The sequence below is a fragment of the Sycon ciliatum genome, chromosome 5 (assembly GCF_964019385.1).
Source record: "Sycon ciliatum chromosome 5, ocSycCili1.1, whole genome shotgun sequence".
Taxonomy (NCBI): Eukaryota; Metazoa; Porifera; class Calcarea; order Leucosolenida; family Sycettidae; genus Sycon; species Sycon ciliatum.
In genome coordinates this window covers 3,530,184-3,556,649 of record NC_088647.1, presented here as the reverse complement: position 1 = coordinate 3,556,649, position 26,466 = coordinate 3,530,184, and the positions used below count along the sequence as shown (strand labels likewise).

The 26,466-nt window shown below is 49.1% G+C and overlaps 1 protein-coding gene and 1 long non-coding RNA gene across 2 annotated transcripts in view; one reads left to right on the top strand and one right to left on the bottom strand.

The window, feature by feature from the left end:
• LOC135817209 (uncharacterized) overlaps positions 1-9,181 on the top strand; it is a 35,568-nt gene extending 26,387 nt beyond the window's left edge. Inside the window, exon 3 of the long non-coding RNA XR_010553518.1 lies at positions 9,037-9,181. This is a non-coding gene — a long non-coding RNA (uncharacterized LOC135817209). The remainder of the gene's footprint in view (positions 1-9,036) is intronic.
• The window catches only part of LOC135817208 (uncharacterized), a 74,627-nt gene that overhangs the window by 23,602 nt on the left and 24,559 nt on the right, over positions 1-26,466 (bottom strand). Inside the window, exons 21-45 of the mRNA XM_065330337.1 lie at positions 26,392-26,466; positions 25,629-25,708; positions 24,980-25,130; positions 24,226-24,381; positions 23,418-23,552; positions 22,537-22,867; positions 21,477-21,581; positions 21,055-21,181; positions 19,638-20,031; positions 19,230-19,313; positions 18,216-18,320; positions 17,454-17,551; positions 16,168-16,405; positions 10,814-11,686; positions 9,940-10,272; positions 9,175-9,500; positions 8,296-8,432; positions 7,575-7,778; positions 6,983-7,153; positions 6,042-6,129; positions 4,562-4,876; positions 3,623-3,689; positions 3,127-3,318; positions 2,180-2,266; positions 214-345 (exon numbers count right to left, since the gene is read on the bottom strand). The exon at positions 26,392-26,466 is cut by the window's right edge and continues 111 nt beyond it. Of these exons, the coding sequence (XP_065186409.1) occupies positions 214-345; positions 2,180-2,266; positions 3,127-3,318; positions 3,623-3,689; positions 4,562-4,876; positions 6,042-6,129; positions 6,983-7,153; positions 7,575-7,778; positions 8,296-8,432; positions 9,175-9,500; positions 9,940-10,272; positions 10,814-11,686; positions 16,168-16,405; positions 17,454-17,551; positions 18,216-18,320; positions 19,230-19,313; positions 19,638-20,031; positions 21,055-21,181; positions 21,477-21,581; positions 22,537-22,867; positions 23,418-23,552; positions 24,226-24,381; positions 24,980-25,130; positions 25,629-25,708; positions 26,392-26,466 (5,004 nt within the window). The remainder of the gene's footprint in view (positions 1-213; positions 346-2,179; positions 2,267-3,126; positions 3,319-3,622; positions 3,690-4,561; positions 4,877-6,041; positions 6,130-6,982; positions 7,154-7,574; positions 7,779-8,295; positions 8,433-9,174; positions 9,501-9,939; positions 10,273-10,813; positions 11,687-16,167; positions 16,406-17,453; positions 17,552-18,215; positions 18,321-19,229; positions 19,314-19,637; positions 20,032-21,054; positions 21,182-21,476; positions 21,582-22,536; positions 22,868-23,417; positions 23,553-24,225; positions 24,382-24,979; positions 25,131-25,628; positions 25,709-26,391) is intronic.

Sequence of the window (26,466 nt, the reverse complement as noted above, 5' to 3'; positions counted from 1 at the left end):
TGGCTAACTGGGCAGCAGAGTAGCGCCTGAAAACAATGACTCCCTAAATTCCTAGCCACGATCACTCAACCGGCTAGAAAAAAACATGCCTTATTTACATTCCTATACACCACAAGATACTTCATTTGTCATGACTATTGTTTTCCAGCAGCCTCAGCAGCATTGCTTGTCATATTAATGGTTCTGAAGTATTTGAAATGCATTCAGACTTACCAGCGGTGATTTCTGGCTGGCTTCATTCACGTTCACATGTCCTATACCGTCTGGCATCCGGTGACCGGTCAGCAGGTTCCTGAGACAGGTCGCTGCCTTGGAAAACACTCCCAGCTGGCTGAGAACAGCAACCTGAAGGGAAACATAATTGGCAATATAGTCGGGATTCGGATAAAATTCATGGCCAGAGAAAACTGTGTAGCACTATGTATGATGGACCTAGAAGCAGTGCCAGCTGAAGATCCTATTGATGGTCGGCTCCCGTTAGGGTTTTTCAAATATAGGCAGTTTGTTCTATAGTGGGTCTGTTCCCAATAGTGGGTCTGTTTCCAATAGTGGGTCTGTTCCAATAGCGAGCCTGCTCCCTATAGGGTATATGACAAGTCTGCTCCCTATAGAGGGTATCATGTTTCCTATAACAAGTCTGCTCCCTATAGGGTATCGGGTTCCTATAACAAGTCTGCTCCCTATAGGGTATCTGGTTCCTATAACAATTCTCTTCCCTATAGGATATCTGGTTCCTATAACAAGTCTCTTCTCTATAGGATATCTGGTTCCTATAACAAGTCTGCTCCCTATAGGGTATCATGTTCCTATAACAAGTCTGCTCCCTATAGGGTATCGGGTTCCTATAGGGTATCTGGTTCCTATGATAAGTCTGCTCCCTATAGGGTGTCTGGTTCCTCTAACAAGTCTGCTCCCTATGGGGTATCTGGTTCCTATAACAAGTCTGCTCCCTATAGGGTATCGGGTTCTGATAACAAGTCTGCTTCCTATAGGGTATCTGGTTCCTATAACAAGTCTGCTCCCTATAGGGTGTCAGGTTCCTAAAACAAGTCTGCTCCCTATAGGGTATCGGGTTCCTATAACAAGTCTGCTCCCTATAGGGTATCGGGTTCTTATAACAGGTCTGCTCCCTATAGGGCATCGGGTTCCTATAACAAGTCTGCTCCCTATAGCGGTATCTTTCCTAGAGTTGTTCTAGCAGGTTAGGTCTTCGAAAGTATAGTGCGCCCGGGAGAAAATGTTTTATGATGCAATATCGTATCCCAGGCAAAGAGGCTCTGCACTCCTATTCAATATAATTTTGACTTTGCCGATGCGGTCGTTCTAGCTGCTATTGCTGAGGTATCCCTTTCCTCCATTGCTCCTGCCGACCACAACTTTCATAGTTATTTTTGGGACATCTACTGTGGGTTCTAGCAATGTCATGAGGTCTTCGTTGAAGGATTCGTCACTGGTTGACGTCATGGTTCGGCGCCACGGGAGGGTTCATGGACATGTGTGCAGAAGTGTTCAGGGAAAATCCCGCCCTGCTGTAGGAAGCAGACCCTTTCAGAGACCTTATACATGTACACGTACTTCGAAGTACTAGTACACCGTGCTGGTGTGTAGAGGATTAAATGTCTAGCACCAGATTACTTCAGGGCTACTGTGCATCGTAGCACCATTGCATTTATATAGCTGCTAAGAGCGGATGCGCCTCGATCCGTGAGGGTGGCGGCGTTCCTATGGATGCGCCTTGATCCGTGAGGATGGCGGCGTTCCTATGAATGCGCCTTGATCCGTGAGGGTGGTAGCATTCCTATGGATGCTGAACACTCCGTGCAACTGTGTATAACGCGAACCATGATTTTTTTCCGTAGGACGGATATGTTGGCCAACAACTGCCGTCATCTTGCTCAGTGTCTGCATTGCCTAAACGCTATACTTGCTGACGTTCAGTGAGATGAATGCCGCCAAAATGAAAACTATTCATCTCCCATAGCTTTACTGCACACACACACACCGGCACAGGACAGGCAGTGCCGACCATGCAAGTATACATTGGAATCAGGCACATTCTCATAGGAACTGAGACCCCTGATCAAGGAAGCTTCGGTATACGAGTAAAGCAAGTGTGGCCAGCTGCATGAGCGCGTGTACGGCAGCAAGTAGTTACAACACATGGTGTGTGTACACTTACCTGCATGCACATTGCATCAACTGACATCTCCAGGCTGCGCGTCATGTTACGTGCGAGACCCTTCAACAGGCTCAGCATCGGTAGAGACTGGAAAAGAGAACACAGCGGCAAGCAACAGGGTACTGTAACTCTCCCGTATCCGGACACTTTGGGACCGGGTACTTTGGGACCGGGTACTTTGGGACCGGGTACTTTGGGAAGGTTCACGTTCTGCCTGGGAGCGGTTTTTTCCAGCCGTGCTGCTATCCACAGTCAACTGGGAACTTGTGGCCAGGCACAAGGGGTACATGAATGCGGCTAATAGGGTTTCTCGGCACTTGTGCCAGTGGTTGTGAGACTTATCCACTCACCCCCACCGTTAGGCGCTGCATCTGCCGCTAGGGTTTACCCGGTGTTAGCGGCTGTCGTGAGTTCCCTTCGGGAACGGACACGATGATTAACTTTTACTTTACTTTGGGAAAGGGCACATTGGGACCGGACACCTTGGGACCGGGCACCTTGGGACCGGGCACCTTGGGATCGGGCACCTTGGGACTGGGCTCCTTGGGACCAGGCACCTTGGGACTGAGTACTTGGAACCGGGTACTTTGGGACCGGGTACATCCCGCAACTTAGAAAACACACACTGATTGAATGCAAGTAGCCACTTTTTTTCATTCCAAATCGGCAATATTTTTAGGTGTGGTGTTTCATTGAAAAGCACATTTGTGACTCTAGACATTACTAGACACACGCACACAACCAGTCTCTGGCTTTTTGTCAATTTTGGACAATCTTGCTAAACTACTTAGAATGCATGCGGGGTAGCCAGGTACATGTACTGCACAAGTAGATTACAATGATCACACAGCAATGACACAACAAAGTCCTTTTCCGCCGTTACTCAGAGTTTCGTGTGAAAACACTCATCAGCCAGTGCGAGTAGATTAAAATTACGGAAAGCTTACCTGATTCAAGTAGCCTGCATCAATCAGCGTTCTGCACAGCCAAACCAGGTCATGTGACAGGGCAACAGCATCGCAGCGATATGGATCACTGAACAATTCAACGCCAGGCAAGAGTCTGCTCGGGTCCACCGTGTGCTCGGCAAACTTCATGTCGTCCATCCAAGACAGGGGCAGAGAGGCTTGCATTGCACCCTGCATAGTGGTGAAATAACGACACACACGCACACACGCACACGTGCGCACACGCAGTCAGGGAGTACACCACACCTCACCAGCACAGTTCATGTAGCGCCTACGAAACCATTGTACTTTTTGTTTCGTTTTGTTTCCCCTCTTTCCGTAGGTATGTGCACTATGAAAAACACCTCAGTTTCGTCTTTATTGACTTTGCATCACTCCACTGTGGTTCAATGATGACGGCGATGCAAACAACTAAACTCCGCAACACCGTGATACTAAACATCTCAATTCTCATCCATGCCTTCATACAGCTCACCTTGAACAAGGAGAACGCCAACAGGCAACACTCCGTCTGGTTCTTGAGCGCTTTGCCGTGCTCAAACCTAGCATGGGAGAAATTGTCCGAAACAGAGCATTGTGCATTACATACTATGATCATGCTGGCTTCATCCCTTATCTCCTAAGCTACCCCCCCCCCCCCCCCCCGGTGCGTCTGCCCAGTGTTGACTCCGAGACCCACGGTCGGACGAGCTGCCCAGGCCTCACCACCACTGCCGTTTCCGTGCTGCCTTCTCGATACATACGTATGTACACTGTATATCATGTGCACATTCACATGTCTGAAGGTTTGTGATTTTTCAATAAAAAATATTTTAAAAAAAATTGGCTGATACATGTATACGTGCAGCCGGGCTGTGAGTTCTAGTACAATTATTGGAGGTAAGTGCATGGACCATGGTTAGGTGACCAAGTGCAGTACAACAACATAAGCGTTGATAAATTCTTATCGCCTTGTCTCATTGTTGGTCATTCTCCATGTGGTGGCACGAAAGTCAACGTCTTAGAATATGTTGCACAAGTTACAATGTCAGCCAAGACACTGGTCATGAGTGACAGGACGCACAGATAGAATACACACAGCTATTGCTTGTGACAGTATAAGAGGCTAAGAGGAAATAGCTTCACTGGATAGGAGAGTTGTCATGTGCCTACAATACGGGCCTTGCCACCTACACTAGTGCAGCCTCACTTTTACCACGCACATCATAAAATACAGTCGTCCCTCTTTAATCCAGCACTTTCTAAACCAGCACCATCAATACACGAGCACAGTTTTCAGTAATCACGATGTCCTCTTCATGCACATTGCAGAAGTAACTCAGGGTTGTTAATCCAGCACCCTCTCTAATCCAAGAATTTCTGTAGCACACATTATGCTGGATTATAGAAATAACTGTGTATAGTTGGTCAGTACCTTGCCAGTTTGGTGGCAATCTGCCCGGCAAACAGACAGCCCCAGACACCACATGTCTCCAAGAAGTGGTTGGCAACATGGCGCAGGCCACTGGACATGGTACCCGGCAAGACGGAATGCTCTTCATCGGCGTCTTGCTCGTTGCCATCTTCCTCGCCCTCCGCACTTTTCTCCTCCTCCTCGCCACGCTTGTGTTTCTCCGCATCGTCCGGCTCCTCATCTTCGTCCTGATCCATGTACTGTCTCCAGTCATGTAGGACATCTCTGACACCCAGCATGTCGCACAGTAGTTGTTGCCAGATCTTGTAGGCACTCCTGCAAGTCAGCAGTCAGCCGGCACAGAGGGAATATCAAGTTGTGTACAATGTAGTTGTGATGTTGGTTGGAGACAACATGGATAACATAAGGAAGCTTAGCACAAGAATGTGTAGTGGGACATGATGCCAGGAACGCCTGCAGCTTACTCTGGTGTACACAGGAAAAACAATGTCACATAAGAATCACTTCAGAGCCTATCAGCATGCTGGCTAAAAGCAAGCAGACCAAATCAGTACCGGTATACATGCACTATGGCTCAAAGGTCTGTGACGCAGAATCTACCACAAGTTGTTCGGTATGTCTGTTGTGTGTGAGTGCTCGGCAAGCAGTACCTGTGTGTTGTGTGTGAGTGCTCGGCCGGCAATACCGCATTGAACATCTATACGATGATGCACTGGTTGAACTGCGCTGCATGCGCCACCGCACCAATAGCAGACATGTTTGCTAAACTGAGTGGACAGTTCCTGTTGTTACGGCTGCACGCTGCATTGCTAGGCCACCAGTTTCAACTAGACAAGACCCAAGGCAAGCACAAGGTCAGATCTGATGGAGCTAGTCTGATTGGTAAGGCCATGGCCAGACCAAGGTTTGGTCACCAATGTGTGCTCACTGCTGAATGAGGCATGGCTGTATACCCGCCACATTGCACCGAGCAACTGCTGAACTGGTCACACCAAACGAAAACTGTTTCTGGCGGTCCCAGACTACCAGTGACTGTACGTTATCAACATCATTACAAACCTACCGTATTTTCCGGAATATAGTGCGCACTTAAGATGTGCTATTTTAGGCCCTAAATCGCAGGTGCGCACTATGCTCCGAATATGAAATGCATGTACTTCAATGAAGATTGAAGTGCGCACCCCCAATGAAGATTGGGGGTGCGCGTTATGCAAAGGAAAAATACGGTATGCGTACATCATCGGCTACATGTACCGTATTTTCCGAATATAAGCTACACTGGACAATAAGCCACACTGGACAATAAGCCACGCTGGACAATAAGCCGCACTGGACAATAAGCCGCACTGGACAATAAGCCGCACTGGACAATAAGCCGCACTGGACAATAAGCCGCACTGGAGAATAAGCCACAATGGACAATACGCCGCACTGGACAATACGCCGCACTGGAGAATAAGCCGCACACACACTAACTTACTCTGTGTGTTTAGCGTGGAAGAACAGGCCCGCCAACTCTGCCCTGGCCTGGTACATCAATGTCTTGTCTTCATTCGTCTTGAGCAGCTCTAGCCACGCACAGTGCAAAAAAAGACCTCTCTTGGTGTATCCGTGAAGGAGTGATTGCGATAGCTGCTCTGGCTAAACAGTCTATTTCCAAAGCACTCTCATAGGACAGTCTCTTAGTTTTATGACAGGAAGCAGTAACCTGATAGTCTGAGCATAAGTACACCTATTACAATTGGAAAACGAGATATTAAATCATTCGAATTTTCAAACAAGGCCCATCTTCAGTGTTACAATTGAATCACAAGAAGTTAGTGAAGGCAACATGCAAGAGTGATTAGCCATGCATAACACTTCTGAATATTCAATGTGCACCACCTCTCCACCCATCCCAGTATTGGTTACACTGAACAGACTCGTACATGCCTCTGTGATCTACACCTTACACAGGTCACAGCGCATGACAGTTGTACACACTGGATTGTAATGGTCAAACAATCCAACAATGAGTGAGTGAGGGCTGAGGGGGGGGGGGGGGGGGGGGAGTGGAGTAATGAGTTTCAGGGAATGCCGCTGATCTGGTCTTTAGCACAGTGGTCTGCTGGATCACAGCCATGTCATGGTAACGGTACACACACTTGGAAGAAGGAATCCGGCAAAGCATTTCTGCGGTAACTCTGAGTTTCACGGTTTTTATCGATCATCAGACAGCAACTTTACTACTATTTTCCGAAGATGTGACAAATTAAAGCTGCAGAAGGCTTGGATCATGTCGCGAGAGAATGATACGGGCTAATAGTGCGATATGTACATTATTGTGTGAGTTGGGCATGGTACATATAACTCAAAAAGCCCAAAACGACATAAGCCCCTTTTTGGATTTATCGATTCCTAGGACATTGTTAAGTGACTCACTGATCGTAGTCATGTAGTGCGATACAACCATGGTCAAGGCGTCCTTCCGGTGCTCTTCCAGGACCGGATACACAGAGTGGCTGGTCCAGAGTTCGCTCTCCGCTGGAAACTGGCGGCAATGCGGGCACTCGGTGACTTTCGTCTCCACCAACACAGGAGTACTTACTATGCCTACACGAGCAAGGAAGTCAACACAACACGGAAGAACATCTTCACTCTCAAATTAGGGATTGAATTGCGAATACATGCATGCAGTGAATGCTTTGTCGTTCAGTAGACTTCGCAATGATGTGTTCAGCCAGTTACTCTCAGCTCCGCACATAAGACCAAAGAAGTTCTGATAGTTACATTGTATTTGTCCAGAGATTGAGCACATGGAACCGTTAGTGAAAAGTTATGGACACATTCTATTCATAGTTAGCGGAGCCAATTGAAAAAGTTGACAATTACAGAGAGTTTCGAGTTGAGCGAAAAGGAGAACATGTGTGCGAATGGGTCGGGGAAGCTAGACAAAATGCATCTAGTTGCTATCCCATGAGTGGCAGCAGCTTGTTCAGTCGCTTTCATTCCCCTTTGCAGGCATATGACCTACCTTCAGCTTTGTGACAACTGCCGATGTAGCGCAAGCGAAGCAAGCGGCTGTGGTACAGCATGTGCGCATCGTCTCGTATTGCCAGGCCAGCCTCGCGTAATCCTGTGAGGTGTTCGTCAACAGCAAGGGTGGCTGACGTACGCCAGCGGACGTGATCGTATACTTGCTCACCGACTGGATCAGCATGTACCGATGGCAGGAGATCTAGGGGTGGAGAAGGGGAGGAGGAGGAGGAAGAGGAGAGCAGGGAAATTTGCAATTAACCTCTCTTCTAGGAAGAAGCAACGAAACCACTGTTATCATCTCCAGTTCGGCGAAGACTGCTAGAAGGCACATACACACGCCTTACTTACACCTGCCCATCACTGAAGAGATGATAGCAAACAAGCTATGTTAGTCATAGCAGCTTGTACTGGGATAGGCCATGAATCCCTATTTCAAATAGCTGTGTGCTGTAGACCAGGCTCAAATTAGTGGCAGTCAATTGATAAGCCTTGCAAGCTGTTGAATGGTGTAATCCTAGCACAAGTTGCTATGACTGGCATAGCTTGTTCGCTATCATTGCTTCAGCGATGGGCAGGGGTAAGTAAGTGCCAGTGTGTTACTGTGTGTGTGTGTGTTTAGTCAGAGGTTGAACGGACAGAGCATGACCCCCCCCCCCCTTCCCTGGCACCATGGTACAACTAACAAGGACCACTCATACATGTAGAAGATCACTTACCCGGCGTTGTGACTATTCTGGGAAACTTGCTATCACCGGCTAAGTTCTCTGCCACCTCCCATGCTCCATACAACCTGGCATCCAGCTTTCGCTGAGACACGAACAGCAGCGGCGTGACATGCAGGGAACAGGCATTGCTGTGACAAACACAGGGAACAGGGAGGGACACACCAGATACAAGAACATCACTTCTTGGTCACTTACACCTGTCAGGCATACCTCCGGTTGAAGAATACACAGTGTGCTGTGTTACATACACTCCTATGTGGAATGAGCACATCACGGGCCTGGTTCTGGTCCCCCCCCCCCCCCCCCCCCACACACACACATAGTTTGTAGCTGCATAATAGGTATAAAATCATATTGCGGTCTACCTTGTTATTCGCGAGTTGTCGCTATGCAGCATGCAGTCAACTGGTCCCTAGGTCTGAAGATAGTGTCTTTTTCCCGAGGTTGACGGTATGTGATAAAGTACCTCAGTGTGCTGCTGCATGATCATAGGCAACACTATGCTAGGCAGGCCTTCTAGCATCAATCCATGTGCCAATCAGATGGGGAAAACATCTCTGACTCAAGGTCTAGAACACGTAATGAGCTCTGGAGATCCATACTTGCTTACCAGGCTATCACTCACACACATATCTTGTACAAGTATAACAAACTTCAAAGAAGAAAACAGAATGCTTCTGCTGTGACTTTGAGTTTCATGCTTTGTTTCCTTCTTTCCTGTTTGCGTATTAGGCTCTGCACTTAGGTGCATTGTGCACTGTCACGAGACACGAGCTACTACAACTCTCCCCGAGTGCATCGTGTATAGTATCCAGACTAGCTGCACCGCCACACTGCATTCATGTACACTTCCTGCACTTCCGTACTGACCTGGTTGCGGCGTTGAAGCGCTGCCCAAAGTCGATGACCAGCTCCCAGCGGCTGAGAAAGAAGAACTTCTGCAGCGTGGCCAGCGTGAAGTTGACGCACCAGCGCAGGTCCAGCGTGTACGTGACCGTATCGTCCATCGTACCCCGTCGGAAATAGAGACTGGACTGCAGCGGCATGCCACGGCGCATGTCACGCTCCACCGGTGGGACGCTGGGGAAGCAACGCTCGCAGGTCCTCTTCTCCGGCGCCTTTCGCATCTTGCCTGTGCTCGCATTGCAATTGGTGTGGGGTGGCAATGGTTTTGTAGACGCTCTAGGCCCAGACAACTAGAATGTAGGATAAATATCAAGACAGATGCCGTGCCTGGTTAAAGATCTGTTCGCAAGATTCTATTATTTCAAGGAGCACAAAGCCAATGTGCATCATACCGGCTCTTGTTTGCACACACATTCTCCAAATGTGAGATGGGACCCAACCCATTGCGGGTGTAACTACTGCATACACTACGGAAAAAAGGGGGCAATCCACCTAACGGGGTCTTCAGATGAAGTTCATGGGAACAATCATGCTGTGGATGCTCAAGGGATGGAGGGAGTTCAGTACACAACATACGCACAGCTAATATTCACAGGGCACATGTGGAAACCAGTGGTGCTCTTTGACATACGGAAATCCAGTGAATTGTGTTGGTGAACATTCACCTATCCACGTGTAATGTCCAGAAAAACTGAGCTAGCCGGCTCTCCAGTGCAAATCCCTACTCACCGGCTTTGGCTCTTTTAGCAAGCCATCGAATGCTTCTGGCTGTAGCGTGGATATTTCGCTCAGCATGTCGACGACGCCATTAGCAGCGTGGAAGAAGACCTTGCGGAATTGCTCGTGCAATGCCACCCTGCACTTCTCCTCGTAGTGGCGGACGGTGTTCTGGAACTCTTCCCTGGTCTTGATTGCCTGCTGGAGGTTGATTTGACTGATGGTGTGCCAGACAAGACTGTGAGAGACGGAGAGCAGCATGGCCTGTATCTTGTGAACCATGTTGTCCACGAGCCGAGCTACGTCCTGGAGAAGTAAGTATGCCTTGCCTCTCTCAGCACATACCTGTACCGATTAAATGCGGACACAATGAGAAGACAATACAAAGCATCACAAATGATGATGTCACTGCATCTCAAATAATTACGTCGCTATATAGCCTCTAAAATGCTCTAGTACAACAGTTACTTCAGTTCCAGGCCCATTTTACAATAGCATGGATGAAGTGGATGAGTCATCTTGAAAGAACAAGGCAATCGCTAATAGATGGTCTGGTGTGGGAACAACAGGATGACATACTGGAATATGCCGGACAGTAGTAAGTGACAAGCTCCATCAGAGGCCATGCAGTGACATCATCATCTAAGATGCAATGATGTCATCAATTGAGATGCAATGACGTCAGTATTCGAGATGTTTTATGTGAAGTGGCAAAATAGTGGTGCAACCACCAGTTAGACAATAAAATCTTAACACAAACTATGGTTCTTGCTTGCCACTCCACACGCAGCATATGCGATGATGTCATTCTCAGAACATCTACAGCACGGTATGGTGGATCTGCAGTCCATGTACCATGTGATATTATGTACATATATGTACTTACCAAGGCGCGTGTCAAGTGAGACTTGACTGCATCCAGCTGATCGCTACGTATGAGTTTGTCCGGTGTCAGCATAGACCGGTACTCGTCCAGCTTTGAATTTGCACCAGTGAAGTCCCCAGCTGACGTCAGTGTTACTGTAATCTCATCTGGTGACTCGGTTGCAGCGCACTCATTGCTGATAGCTTCATCATCAAAGTCAGAATCATCATCATCGTCATCAGGCATGCCATCAGCAGTAATTGCTGTGCTGCTGCTGCTCCTCTGTCGTCGGCTGCCATCCTCGGGATCGACGTGACCCTTCTTCTTGCTGTGGCCCTTCTTCTTCTTCTTTTTCTTCTTTTTGTGATGCTTCTTGCCCTTGGTGCGGCCCCTGCTTGCAGTTGAACCATCGCCTTCGGCGGTTCCGGTTTGATCCATGCTGTTATGAGCGCCGTCTTTGATACCGGTGTCTTCAAGTGTCTCGCCGTCCTCGACTTCAGTGTCACTCCCAGTATCCATTCCAGTAGTATCTGTCTCGGTCGTGTCACTTTCTTCTGTGTCATGTGCGTGCCCTGCTTCAGTGTTGACGTCAGCCTTGGCATTGTTGTCAACAGTGTCATTGAGGACAGAGCCGCCATTGACTATGCTATTCCTGTCACCGCTCTCCGTCTCATCACTTCCACGAGTAGCGCTATCGCTCACATCTTCATTTTCATCGTCCTCAGTGCTTGCCTTGACCAGTGTCAAATCCCCCGGAGAGTCACTTCCCAAGGACTTGTCCCCGGCAGCTGGGGCAGCTACAGAAGGCTTGTTTCCCCGATCTTTGCCTCCGAGGGGCTCGACTGTTGTAGTTGCCTTTCTGCCAGTGACCTTCCTTGCAGTTCCAGCATGGGCCTAGGCATGACAATACAGAGCCAAAATGACCCATACATCACTAAAATTATGTCCAAATATCTAGCTATTCCTTGATCTGTTGCTAGGCCAATGTAATTAGCAGCAGAGAGGGTACTTATCTAGTATGCAACGATTCCACATAGGTGATGTAATTGAGGTTCACACATCTACCAGGGCTATAGGCATTCCTGTTTTTCAACTGCCAAGCCATGTTGGTGGAGGACACGCATCTGCTCAGACCCTGACTGGCCTATGCATAGATTATGTATACCGGGTCAGTACCGGATACAGGGGCGTAGCCAGGATAGTGATCAAGGGGGGGGGGGGGGGGGGTGCTACGACTTTCCCCACATAAAAGTACATGCACTTATGTTGGTCCTTTCATGCATATTATTCGATCCGTGAATTTGGGGTGGGGGGGGGGGGGAGCAAAATTCGCCTCTAATTCGACACTGAAGATCAATCAGTGAATGGAAAATCTCCAACCAGGGAGTAGTAATGATTATGGTATTTTACTACACCCTGGCCTGCTTCCAACTAATGATGGACTAAGTCCTGAATGCTGCTTTCTCCAGAATAATCACACTCTCCATCGATTAAAGTGGGATTTCTCGAGCCATTTTTCCCCTTCGTCATGTTTGATAGTGCAGTAAGGCATCCTTGATCAAACCTACACTATTCCCGACAAAAACTCAAACTGCACTTCAACGTTACTTTCACTCTTCTAATGCTGTATCCACGTTTGCAATGCATGAAAGAAACTTTGCCTTTCCACAACGAGACCAATTAACAGCGAGAACTACATTATACAAAACATAGCGAGAACAAACTGCTATGTCTGACGTGTGCTTTCCAGCCATAGACCGCGTTGCTACTTCCTTGCTTCTACCAATGGCGTGTTTGTATGATTCTTTGCTTCTAACAAAACACGTGGAGTGCGATACAAATCATGTGCTGAACCTGCTGAGGCCTGATGTGACACTGCACAACGGCAGGTACGAAGCGGAGTTCCCTTGACTAGAAATTTCATCGCAAAATGGCCAATCATGAGACAAAAATTAATAGTCCACTAGCATGTGGATTGGTTTCAGATACATTAACCCGACTGCTGCATGGACGATAAGTGCTGCGAATCGTGATCATGCACCCTGGCCTGAGTAGCTCGCTTGGCTAATTGAAAGTCTGCCGACCTGGGCCACCTTATGTTGCTAATACATGCACAACCCCAGTCACAGCGCACAAGTTGGTTGAGTTTGGCCGTCAGGAGGCCAGCGCAAGGTATCCGGGGCGCGGGTCTGATTCCAGCGAGGGGCAATGTGGTACCCCGCAGCGCAAGGGTAGCGTGATACCCTAAGCCAACGTGCGTGCTGCATGAGTAGCGTGATACTCGCCGAGCGCTTTTGCTGTTGCCTAGCAACGCGTTTCTGTCTTTCCTGGGCCCCCAAATGCATGTTGGGTGGCCCTGCGCATGACTGCACGTTGTCATAGCAACCTTGGAAATCTCAAGCCGGTTACCAACAAGCTAGGAATCAGACCAAGCCGCCGAATGCCCCCAAATTCTGCGTTGGTCAGCCGAATGACCTTAGTGTGGTATTCAAGCGCTTCAGCTACATGTACGTAGTTCAAATGCGTGCCCTTCGTATGGTTGTTTGCCCTTAGTGACACTGATAAGGGTTTGAATCGCATGTAGTCGGCAAAAGCAATGGGTGGCATGATGCCCTAGGTGGGAGCTATAGCACAGCAACTGAGGGTGCAGGTAACTTATCATAAGTATCAGAGGCGTGCGTGCACAGTCAGTGCTAGAACGTGAGTGCATACGTCCACGAATGGGCGTACCAGCGTGTGCGCAGCGTGTGTACCTGCATGCGTGCTTGCGCGGTGTCAGACTGCGGGTGCGCGTACGCGTGTGCATGCGTGGGGGTGTGCGTGCGTGTGTATGCGGGTGCGTGTATGTGGGTGTGGCTGTGCGCGCTTGCGCCAGCGCAAGGTATCCGGGGCGCGGGTCTGATTCCAGCGATGGGCAATGTGGTACCCCACAGCACAAGGGTAGCGTGATACCCTACGCAGCACAAGGGTAGCGTGATACCCTACGCAGCACAAGGGTAGCGTGATACCCTACGCAGCACAAGGGTAGCGTGATACCCTACGCAGCACAAGGGTAGCGTGATACCCTACGCCAACGTGCGCGCTGCATGAGTAGCGTGATACTCGCCAAGCGCTTTTGCTGTTGCCTAGCAACGCGTTTCTGTCTTTCCTGGGCCCCCAAATGCATGTTGGGTGGCCCTGCGCATGACTGCACGTTGTCATAGCAACCTTTGAAATCTCAAGCCGGTTACCAACAAGCTAGGAATCAGACGAAGCCGCCGAATGCCCCCAAATTCCGCGTTGGTCAGCTGAATGACCTAAGTATGGTATTCAAGCGCTTCAGCTACATGCATGTAGTTCGAATGCATGCCATTCGTATGTCTGTATTCCCTTAGTGACACTGATAAGGGTTTGAATCGCATGCAGTCGCAAAAGCTATGGGTGGCATGGTGCCATAGGTGAGAGCAATAGCACCGCAACTAAGTGGAGCAGATAGCTTCTCATAAGTATCAGAAGCGTGCGTGCATAGTCAGTGCTAGAACGTGAGTGCGTGCGTCCGCGAGTGGGCGTACCAGCGGGTGCGCAGCGTGTGTGCATGCGTGCATGCTTGCACGGTGTCAGAGTGCGGGTGCGCGTACGCATGCGTGTGTGCATGCATGTGGGTGTGCGCGTGCGTGCGTGCATGTGTATGTGTATGCGGGTGCGTGTATGTGGCTGTGCGCGCTTGCGCGCCTGCGGACGGTGAACAGTTACTTTCCACAGCGGACATAGTGCTTGTAGCAGGCACTTCGCCGTTCTGCCGAGTTTCATGATCTCGGATTCGGTGAAGCCGCTCAATGCTCCTGTGGTTGCGGGTCCGGCTCTGAGGCCGTGCAGTGGATACTGGTTCGGTGGGTACCCTGCGCTGCTCAGGAGCTGACGGATTAGACGTGTGAGTCTTTGTGCAGCCAGGAAATTGCCACAGCTTTCGATGACCAGTGGTCTATTGGGCAGGTTGGCGCGTCTGGAGAGATAGGTATGCATGGCTCTGACCGGGCAAACCGTTGAGTTGGTGGTTGTGAGCCGGACGGAGTGACCCTTGCCGGGTTGGTCGGTCTTGGACTTCTTGATTGTGACCTGTATGGCCTGCGGCGTGATGGAGAGGTCATTTGTTCGGAGGCCCCCGTCTGACATGGTTGTGGCGGAAATTGCAAAACAGTTGGATGCACGCAGCAGCACAGCTAGCAAGAGAAAGAGCCGTGGATGGGTTTGTTCCTGTTTTTGATGGCTGTGGCCATCCGTTCGCCCAATGGTCTCGTGTGAGTACGGCGTTTGTTTGTGCTGCCAGCTCGCGTCCGGCGTTTGTTTGTGCTGCCAGCTCGTGCCCGGTGCGCGAGTGAAACCGAACCGTGACAAAGGCTTTCGCTCTTTAGTGCTATTGACTTGCTTTTCATACGATGCCTATTGATGTCTAGAGACATGCTGTCTAGCCTTCCCCTGGTACGCATTCACGGGGCTTTGTTGAAGTTCGTGCCGTGAACTGCCAAAGGGAATTGTTTGAATGGTGCTGGGGCGAGTGCGACATTACGGCGTCCCTGCAGCCGGCCTAATCGCGTTTGTTGCCACAACCGATTTTGTACTTGCAGGTCTGAACCAGGGAGTAGTACCTACTACTCCCTGGTCCAAAACAGGGATGGCTACAGTGTGCGATGTGCAGAGTTGTGCATGTGATCAGTGGGTCTGCCTCTCTCGAACCAGCTGTGAACCAAGATCGAACTTTTTGAGGGGGGTGCTTTGGCACCCAAAGCACCCCCCCCCCCCTGCCTACACCCCTGGGATATCATGCATATTAGTTCTTCCCGAGGCAGTGCTAGCCCTTCACAGGTTCTGTTCACCTAACACAATCAGTCACACTAAGCCACAGCAATGATTGGTAACACATTAGGACAAGAGGCACGGGCAGTGTTGCTGTACAGGATGCAGATGGCTGCTGTGTTTTGTATGATTGGCTGGTTTCTCATCCCAGGGCCTAGTCCAGACCACTGACTTGTCCTATGGTACAAACAATTTCGTCATGGGAGGGGAGAAACAGACATATGTTTACCCATACAAAAGAATGATGGAACCAAACAATTCGGAATTTTACTCTTTGCTGAGGTGTGATGTATCATGCCCTGCACTGAGTGATTTGCGTACACCGTACATTGCCTGGCATTGCCTGGCATTGCATGAACCTGATTGGTCTGCAACAATAGAATAGATGCATTTTTTTACTGCAGAATCACACCCCCACTGTCAAAGACGGAAGCAGACAAAGACAAGAGCAAACAGGGCAGAAAGGAAGGAAAAAACGAAGCCATAAGAACAAATACAGGGACCGTTCTTCCTACATTGTTAGTGATGATATTGGTACTCACCTCGTCTTTATGTTCTGCTGAAGAACTGAGCTGTTTCGGTGCCACAGATCCATCTTGACGCTTGAAATGCTCGCCTCTGTCCACGATGCTCGTCTGGAATATCGTGCGCTTGTCTTCGTCATCCAGTAGATGAAGGAATTCAGCGTTCACCGTGTCCGGGACACTTCCATAGCTTCCACCGTTCACCACCAATCCACCCGCTATGCCCAGATCAAACCATGAAGGGTGCACTCGACATCTAAATTCACAAACCCCGCAGACATCGGCACGCACACGCCAGCACACACACACACACGCACACACCCTCATGCAGGCACGCACGCATGCACACACGTACACATGCACGCGCGCGCACGCACACGCACACACACACACACACACACACACACACACACACACACACACAATACCCTATTGGGTCGGGATAATACCTAGGGGTCAAACGGGTGTACCTTTAACTAACGAACGGGTAATTTTCTTAACGGGCGGGTTAACGGGTACCCTTTAGCAGCCATGTTTAAGTTTTTGCGCAATTTTCACATAAATCAAGATTTTAATCAATCTGTTCTCGGGTTGCATTTTGATATCACATTGTGATCGCAAATCGATTGGTGTTTGATAGTCGCAGGAGTAGATCTACTAGGTGCGAAAATGCAACAACAATGCAGACATCCAGCGTGGAGTTGTAAATAATTGACTCCCGCCTGGAATACACGATCCCAGGAGTGTTGCTTCGTACTGACTGGTTCATCAAAATCCAAACGGGTACCCTTTTACTAACGGTACCTGAGATTACCGGTCGGGTACCCGGGTACCCGGTACACCCCTTTGACCCCTAATAATACCCTATCGGGTCGGGATAATACCCTATTGGGTCAGGATAATACCCTATTGGGTCGGGATAATACCCTATTGGGTCAAGATAATACCCTAATGGGCCGGATAATACCCTATTGGGGCGGGATAATACCCCATTGGGTCCGGATAATACCCTATTGGGTCGGGATTGGATGCATGGAGACCCAGAGGTTTTCCTTGGATATCATTTCCCCTCAAACCAAGACCAAGGGATTATGGCTTGAGCCTTCCATATCACCTGGGTCGAGGAGAATATATGTCCCAAAAATCCGTAATCCCCTTGAAAGAGTGGTCTGTTTGAGGTGGAAAGGAAGATGTCACGGTATCATAGACAAGAAGTACAGTACAAATAGAGACCAGACCTGTGCATGCACGTAATGTGGATCCTACTCAAGCCACACAGCCCTGTAACCGAGCTCGACTCTTACTTGTCAAACGTCTCCGGTATACTGTCCACTGCTGAGAGTTTCTTTTGCAGCTCTTCAACATACAGGGAAAAGTGCACCTTGGCTAGCAGATAGTGAAGCTGCAGAAGGCAAGAAGCAAAGCGGAGGAATGCTGAGGATCTATGCTTGGTGAGCACAGCTGCTGAGGATCTATGCTTGGTGAGCACAGCTGGTAGCCTTGAATACTGTATAAGTGCAAACTGTCGTTCGCGAAATCTTTCCGGTTAGATCACTCCACCAGCAGGTTCGTTACGTTTCTGGTCAAGGTCTGTCACGCCGAACGTTCAGAAAATAAACTTTAGTTTGGTTAGTTTGGTACAAACTTTAGTTGTTTCGCACCCCTAACGAATATAGCGAAGGTTAATTCCAAACGAAACGTTGCACTTATGCAGTAGGATATGTCCTTCATATGTCCATGAGTACAGTCACTTGTAATGCGTCACACACTTGTGAGTTAGCACACTTGCGATAAGTCACACATGCTTGCAATCAGGACAGCATGTACACGTATGGGTACTGGATCACACACTTGTACTGAATGTATCACACAATAGCATGTCCCGTGGCACTGAGTACACAACCCCCAAACAGCAGTAGACTATGCTAGCCACTACATGTAGGCAACAGCAGTGTTCTACATGCTGTGATGCATTATAGAGACACAGGACCACAGGATTCACTTGAAATATTGGTTAACGTTGCCACAATGCCAGAGCCCGATCACAGAGATATGGCAAGGCTTACCCTGCTCCTCCAGGGCAGCTCGTCTTTGCTGACGGAGAGGAATCTCTTGCGGCAGCGCATCATACGCCACATGCAGGGTAAACGTGCATGCAACACCAGGGCAGCCTGTCAGATAGCAAGACGACCAACAGCAATATGACAGGTGAATATCAGCCAGGTCATTTACTCGAGGCATGTGTGACCGAACCACTAACTATCCACTCCACCAACCATGCTTACCACGTTTCACTATGCATTCTAAACACAAGTGGGGTTTCTGTTTCAAATCTGGTATAACAAATATTTTATAGAAAAGAAAAAAGGACCAAAGAACTACAAGTTACACATAACGTCCACTAAACACCACCAGTTACTAAACAATCAGCCCATGCGATAACATAGTCATTGCACAACACTGACCGACAGTGCTGACGTTCTACAACTAACTGGCTGTCAGCTCTACCACATCTTGGATGCGTACTCCAACAGCCTTCTAACTTGGAAGGTTCTAAGGTATATGATGACATAGGAGGGGAAGATGAGCGCAACCAAAACAAGCACTGTTATCGAATGAGCTGATTGTTTAGTAACTGGTGGTGTTTACTGGACATTATAGCGTAACTTGTAGTTCCTTGGTCCTTTTTCTTTTCTATAAATAAATACTTTGAAGGCTCCACATGCAACTCTTTATATAGTCTGGATTCGCCAGATGAGGCAGAACTGTTTGCAGCTAGATGGAGCGTGTGATGATTGGCGCGTGTTGAACACCAGTTTATATACCACGAAGTCAAATCTGACAATGAAATAATCGAATTCCTCGCTCGTGTTAAAAAGCATCATTATGTTATTGAACACATCATTAAAAACTCGGGTGTTGAGCCAATAGTAATATAAAAAGTGTAACTGATGCACATCTACATGTACATACCCAGCCAAAGACAGGGTAAAGTAGTCACTAAGAAATTGGTGAACACTGAATCTCTTGCTGTGTGTGCACACCAGTCACGGTTTGGCACTCTTTCCACCATCACTCACCAGAACTTGCTTGTTCTCGATGGGAAAGCCATCTGGAATAGCCTTTGCGCCTACCCTCCATGTGGGACGACTGATTCTCTCCGGCTGAAAAACAACAGTCGCCATGATACATTAATAGTGGTATGTTACAATCAGATTATTTCAGACAATGACGAGCCCAGGCCAGATATTCCATGTTATACAGATATCAAAAGCACAGCAAAACCATTCGGCACGATCTGCAAAGAAACCAGGTGAAGAGGAGTTGGCTGGATGCTGTGGGTGCGCTGCTGGAACTACTTGCATATACCCTCCTGCACTACTTGCATATACCCTCCTGCACTACTTGCAGATACCCTCCTGCACTACAGTCTCCCATTTTGCATTAGTGACATACCAGTTAGTTGACGTTTCAAATTGCCAACTCACCTTCACTTGTCTGAAGAGGTTGGCTTTCTTGCGCTTCCTGAATGCACGGCCCATCCTCTCATCATCATTATCATCATCCTCGAGTCTACCACGAGAACTCTCCTCTTCCTCTTCCTCCTCATCCTCCTCCTTGTCCTCTTCATCATCCTCACTTTCCTCGTCCTCCTCATCATTGTTGTCTCGGCGCTCATTCGCGGTTGGGCTATCAGCATCACCATTTTCCGGGTCCTCTGGTTGATCAGTAGAGCTGCTGGAAGAGCTGTCACCGCTACTCTCACTGTCGCTGTTCACGACACCGGTCGTTCTTGCCTTGCCAGGAATGGCCTCGCGCAACTTGTTCAACAGCTTTGTGTCGCCGTCCAACTTGTCTTTGCGCAGTAGTGTGTAGTTTCTCCTGACAGGGGACAAGAAACAATTGGTAGAGAGAGGGGGGAGAGCGAAAGAGTGTGTGAGTGAGTGTGTGAGAGAGAGAGAGGGGCGGGGGGGGGGGGGGGAAGGAGGGGAGATAGAGAGAAAGAGAGAGGTCAAAGGCGGAGAAAGAGCATAACGTTGTACTGACCTGCACAGTGACAACCCACCGTGCAGACAGAATGCAAGGCCACAGCAGCAGTAAACAGGCACAGAGACCAGTCAATAGCCCAGAGAACAGTCCAAGACCTATGGAGCAGTCTAAATCCTAGGGAGCCTAGGGAACAGTCCAAGGCCCAGGGCCAATTCCAAGGTCCAGGGAGCAGTCTAAAGCTCAATCCAAGGTCCAGGGAGCAGTCCAAGGTCCAGGGAGCAGTCCAAGGTCCAGGGAGCAGTCCAAGGTCCAGGGAGCAGTCCAAGGTCCAGGGAGCAGTCCAAGGTCCAGGGAACAGTCCAATGCCCAGGGAGCAGTCCAAGGTCCAGGGAGCAGTCCAAGGTCCAGGGAACAGTCCAAGGTCCAGGGAGCAGTCCAAGGTCCAGGGAGCAGTCCAAGGTCCAGGGAGCAGTCCAATGTCCAGGGAGCAGTCCAAGGTCCAGGGAGCAGTCCAAGGTCCAGGGAGCAGTCCAAGGTCCAGGGAGCAGTCCATGGTCCAGGGAGCATTCCAAGGTCCAGGGAGCAGTCCAAGGCCCAAGGAGCAGTCCAAGGCCGAAGGAGCAGTCCAAGGCCCATAGGGCAGCGTCAAGCACTTGATGTGACGTGGAAGGCTGTCAGTTGTGGGAGACTCAACGCCATGATTGTGCACTAGTCCAATATTGTAATGCACTAGAATCGTGCCTCGCGCACATTGGGTGTATGTAAGGTAGTACAGTGATGTACATGTACGACTGGCACCATTTCCACAAACAATTATTTGTTCACATGCTGATTCTACGAATGAATGAATAATCTGCCATTCCCAACATTCCATAATCTCCGGGCTTAACAGGTCCTCCATCTTCCGGGTCCTACCTGGCAAGCCACGCGAATGCCTGTTCAGAATTCTCTATGGCCAGTGCGTACTCTTTCCGCTCGAGACTGCGCTCAACAACACGGACAAAGAACTCGAGAAAGTGAGCTCGCTTCCGACATCGATTCACTGCGGGCAGAGGGAGAGAAACGGAGGACAAAACAGAAGAACTCAGCTGCGCAATTTACCTACTACAGTTTAAGAAGCCAATGAGTCACAGAAGTATACTCAACAAGGCATGGCCAAGGGACAGGGATCATGCCAAAGAGGGAGAGAAAAGAGGAGAGGCTGGAAGTAAAACAAACTAGTTATGGATAGGAGCAAAAGCGCGGAAATCGTGTTAAGAGAGCACGGGGCAGCCTCCAATGGATCATGTATCTCGGTATACACACCCTCTGTGTGCGTGCACTGGCCATCGTCTTACCTTCACGATAAGCGATTTCACTTGGGAACTGCCGGATCACACCATGAAGCTGGGCACGATCATCGATTCCGATCGGTGCCAGCTTCCCGTCACTAGGTACTTTAACTGGACGAGTGTATGCGAGCGCACATGTGCACACACACACACACACACACACACACACACACATACACACACACACAACATACACACACGCACGCGAGTGCGCGCACACACACACACACACACATGCATACAAACACACACACCCAAAACACACAGACACAAACACGCACACAGGAAACGCACACATAAACGCACAAACACAAACAAGCACACACACACACACACACACACACATACACACACAAGAGGTGGGATAAGGCAGAACAAGGAGAGAACATGGACCAGTTCTTGCGAAGCCCTTGCTAGCAAATCTCCTACCACCTACTGAAACTAGAGGTTACGTGACTATATCACGATTCGAGATGCTTTGCATGGTGTGGTAAAGTCATGGTGCCGTGGTGTGCTAGTGCGGCGTTGACACACAAACTAGCAATGGTTGCCACTCCATGAGTCACCTGGTACTAACATTAATGGCTGCATGCAGTGAAACACAAACATTATTCGTAGACTACTCAGGGGCGTCGGAAGGTATTTTAGTGTGGTACGGTCAGCCACCCTCAAGTACAATTTACTCTAGGGAGAGGGTGACTGAGCCGAAAAATTTGGAAATTTAGAGCCCAGATCAGTGTATTATATTGATTCATGGGGTAATTGGGTCAAAAAATGGTATGGTCAATACCGCAGTGACCGTGTCCGACGCCCCTGCTACTGGTGGTGAATTGGATAAGAATGCCTCGGCCATATCAGCAGGGACAGGAGTACACTCTATTCGCACACCTCACGTGAGTACGCCACATGATCAGGGAGTTTGAAAACAAACTATTGTTTCCACAGGATTCATACTGGCACGTCATACAGGACTAGCAGGTCTAGATACATGCCATGCAGTGACTGTCCTTTTAGTCATAGACCTAACTGGCAATGTCAGCTGCAGACATGTCACACGTACACTCACCAGCTGATAAGTAAGAGTGTGTCTCCTGAAGTGCTCGGATTGCCGCCAGGACGGCCGGATTGGCCAGTGACACCGCTGTCGTCTTCAGCTGCCCCACGCTCATTGCACGCTTCACCATCGACTTGTTCATAGATGCAGCAGCGCCCGTCGCCGCGCCAAGCCGATTGCCGGTGGCTTGCTGGTTAGTCATGGCAGCAACCGACGGCTGAAGAACATAGCCAGTGGCCACGCTGAGGTATTCGAGAGCTTCTCTCACGACGGGTGAGGTCAGCTTTAGACCATCGTCATCCAGCTGGTCTTGATCTTCGCTTTTCAGCAGCACCGTGTAACACTGAGAACAGTAAAATACGGGTTTGCACATCCATGTTACAACCAGCGTTGTTCAGAAACATAAACAGCTGAGGAGGTTTTGCTTGTGCCAGCATCCCTTCGCCCTGTAGTAGTGGTTCGAATGCAGTGTCTAATGGCGAGAGTGACGGGTAATCCTCACAACTTGAAGTTTGACAAGGGTGCCCTGGCATCTTCTTAGCTACCTCCCTCAGGATTCACAGTGGGTATGGTGTACGGTTGTACACGATTTTTTCATTTATCGGGAGACGTACTTCTTCACAGCCATACAGAGATAATGGGGGGGGGGGGGGTGTGGGGTGTGACCTCAACATAAGACAGGAGACAGGGGGGGGGGGGGGGGGGGGCGACAATGAGCAATGGTGCGGATGACGGCTTGTGGGGCTCGGGCTCATGCGATCACTGGTCTTGGGGCCATAGCCGCACGAACGCATCCTGGGGCGAAAAGACGGAAATAGCGACTTGCCCGCAAAACCAAATAGCGGGAAGATCAATACACATGCCTCATTTATGACTATTAAAGGCAGGCTAACCATATCGATATAGGCGGCCACCGATGCCGTCATCAGCAACACCTCCGGTTCACTGTGCAGTGCCTTCCTCAGCGTGTCGTTGCTCTTGGCGGCTACCAACAATTCCTGTATGGCAGCGTGGCATTTCAGCATGATCTAGACAGCAGGAGAACATACAGCAACACGCATAACAAGGAGAAGTTCCAACATGATCATGATAAGGGCTGCTAAACTAGACACGTAAAAACTTGCAGAGCACGACTCGGATGTTAGCAAAATTGATCCAATGCGCAGGGTTTGCAATGACTTTTCTCACACCTAATTTAGTTTTTCATTCCCTTTCTTTCTTTGCATTCTCTTTGAACTCTCCCTCCCTTCTAAGTTCTAACATCAAGGAATGGTCGCTGTGCTTGAAGCTTGGGATTATGGAGAGAACCGCGTTGTTTGTGACGACACATTATTTGCGCTGTGCTCAATGTGTTCTCGTTAGACACACACACTTTTAGTTTAGCAATGTGGACGTGCACAGCGTACAATTAAGCTGAAGCCAATACTGCAGGTTGGTTGTGCTGGTCATGCCTTACTGTGAACTCAGCCAAATACTTTCAACCCATTTGTGTATCTTTCCTGCATGTCACATGACTGTATCCATGGAGACAGCTAATCAATGGCCTTAATGAGCACCAGCAAGTCTTAGCATCTACATGTATGTAGAAGGCATGTGCAAGGGTAGTCATTTTCACAGCAGACTCATGTGGCTGCATTGCGAACCCCGTGCGGACCATTTTGATGTAAGCCGGCGGGAGAAAGGTCCGAGCAGCAAACTCACCCTGAGCATGTCCTTAGAGGCAATGCGCAGTTCAATCTCCCGCACCAGAGTGGAGAACACCATCAACACGATCTGCAACGCCAGCTCCCCATCGTTGATGAAGGTTGCCACGTCCAGGATGAGTAGCAGCTGATTGCATAGCGCAATATGTTCAGCCTGAACGCATAGTAAACAGAGACAAATAGTTATTATACAAAATTGCACGATACTGTACCAGTAACCTCAGTATGGCAACTGCTATACCATAAATCTTGTTTCTGTCCAATTCCATTACGTACATCAGGGAGTCGTACTCAAACTAGGGAGGTGACACGGCACAGAAATCCGTGTCACAGGGGTTGACTCGCACCCGTAACCCCTCGTTATTTTTGGAATAGTTCAGTCCAGTCCAGTCCGTAAGTCCGAAAGGTCAAACGCGAATCCTATCCTTCTACCTCCAAGCGTGCCAAGTAGATATAATACTTTGCACGCTTGGAGGTAGAAGGATAGGATTCGCGTTTGACCTTTCGGACTTACGGACTGGACTGGACTGAACTATTCCAAAAATAACGAGGGGTTACGGGTGCGAGTCAACCCCTGTGACACGGATTTCTGTGCCGTGTCACCTCCCTAGTTTGAGTACGACTCCCTGACGTACATCAAGGTCTAAACTATTTGGTCACAATGTGTTCCCAGACCTGCCATTTAAACTTGCTCAAATATGGACTTGGTGGGTTCTGGCACCGTGAGGCATACTTGTTAATCCTTTCATTACCTGTAGCTCTAGGGGAATCCCCAGGAGGCAGACTCGCACGTGTGGGTAGGACTCGTCCATTTCCTGGATGTCCAGGCGGATGCGCGCCATCACCGAGTGGGCAAAGTGTTGCAGGAAGATCGGGTGCAGTGACAGCACAAAGCACCGGAGCCTAAACAGACATACATCACAACAATGAAATGAAGGTGTAGAAAGGTTGTCAGCTGACCTCGGTTGCCCTGGCCACGCACATTGCAATGCCAGTGCCGGGTAATCTCATTGGCTACTGTGACTCGGCGAACCACCCGGAGTTGTTTGAACGATACTTCTCGCATTCGTGAAATACCGTTTTATGTTTGACCCACTACATCACAAACTACCCAGTGCCATGATGACTATGTTAGAGTGTGAGATGGTCGTAGATTGTACTCTAGACTGAGCCACTACTCTGTTTGGATATGAAGATTGCCAGTATTATAATGTACAGTCAAGTGAAGGCCTTGGCACTTTCTCCTAGAATGATAGAACAGCATTGATAACCCAGTGGATTAACTCCACTAACATACATGTACATATGATTTGGAATGACAATACATCCTACTTGCCCCCCCCCCCCTCCTCTACCCTCCCCCACACACCATCTAAACACCTCCAGTCTAAAGTCCCGTACCTGTCACCTTCTGTACAGACGTTCCACATCAGCTCCGCACTCTTCTTGACAATGCCAGGCATGCCACACGTCACTGCTGACTGAAAACAGGAAAGTAGGAAATTTCACAAAAAAAACTCTGAATGCGTACACTGCAAATCTCAGGGAATGAGAGAGTTTTGAACACGATAAGAAAAATTGCTATTCATTGGACATGCCTTATGCCCGTGGAGTCGTATACAGCTATGTATAATTATTGGGTTTTAAGCACCCTCTATGCATGCATACATCATGTAGCAGTGTGCACAAAGTACTGACACTGAAGTGAAAGTCCACTACACACTGTACAATACAGTGCATATTACCCGCTACAATGTATGAATGGGATACTAGGGGAGAAGGTAAACAAATCACGGTTCGCGTCAGACTCGGCTAGAGGCCAAGTTTTCCGCATCCGTAGGAACGCCACCACCCTTCAAGGATCAAGGCGCAGATGCAGCTCCCCAAGCGGTGGAAGGTGAGTAGATCAGCTCACCAGCAAGTGGTCAAAGACCGAAAATCCCATTCACTGCATCCATGTTTTCCGGAGAAGGCAAGCAGCAGCATATTTGGCTGCTGCTTTCGGCCGCAGGGAACCGGAAAATCGAACACACATGCTGTATGTATGCATGACATATGCTGTAAATCGGTAACCAATGATTCTATTCCGGATGGCGAGGGATCCGGATAAAAGAGGACCGGATAAGCGAGGTCTGACTGCACCCCTTCAGGGTGACCTTCTTACCTTACACAGAATACCTGTCAACGGTACGAGTGGCAGGGGGTCGCTCATGAGAATCGGCTTGGTGGATTCGCCGAC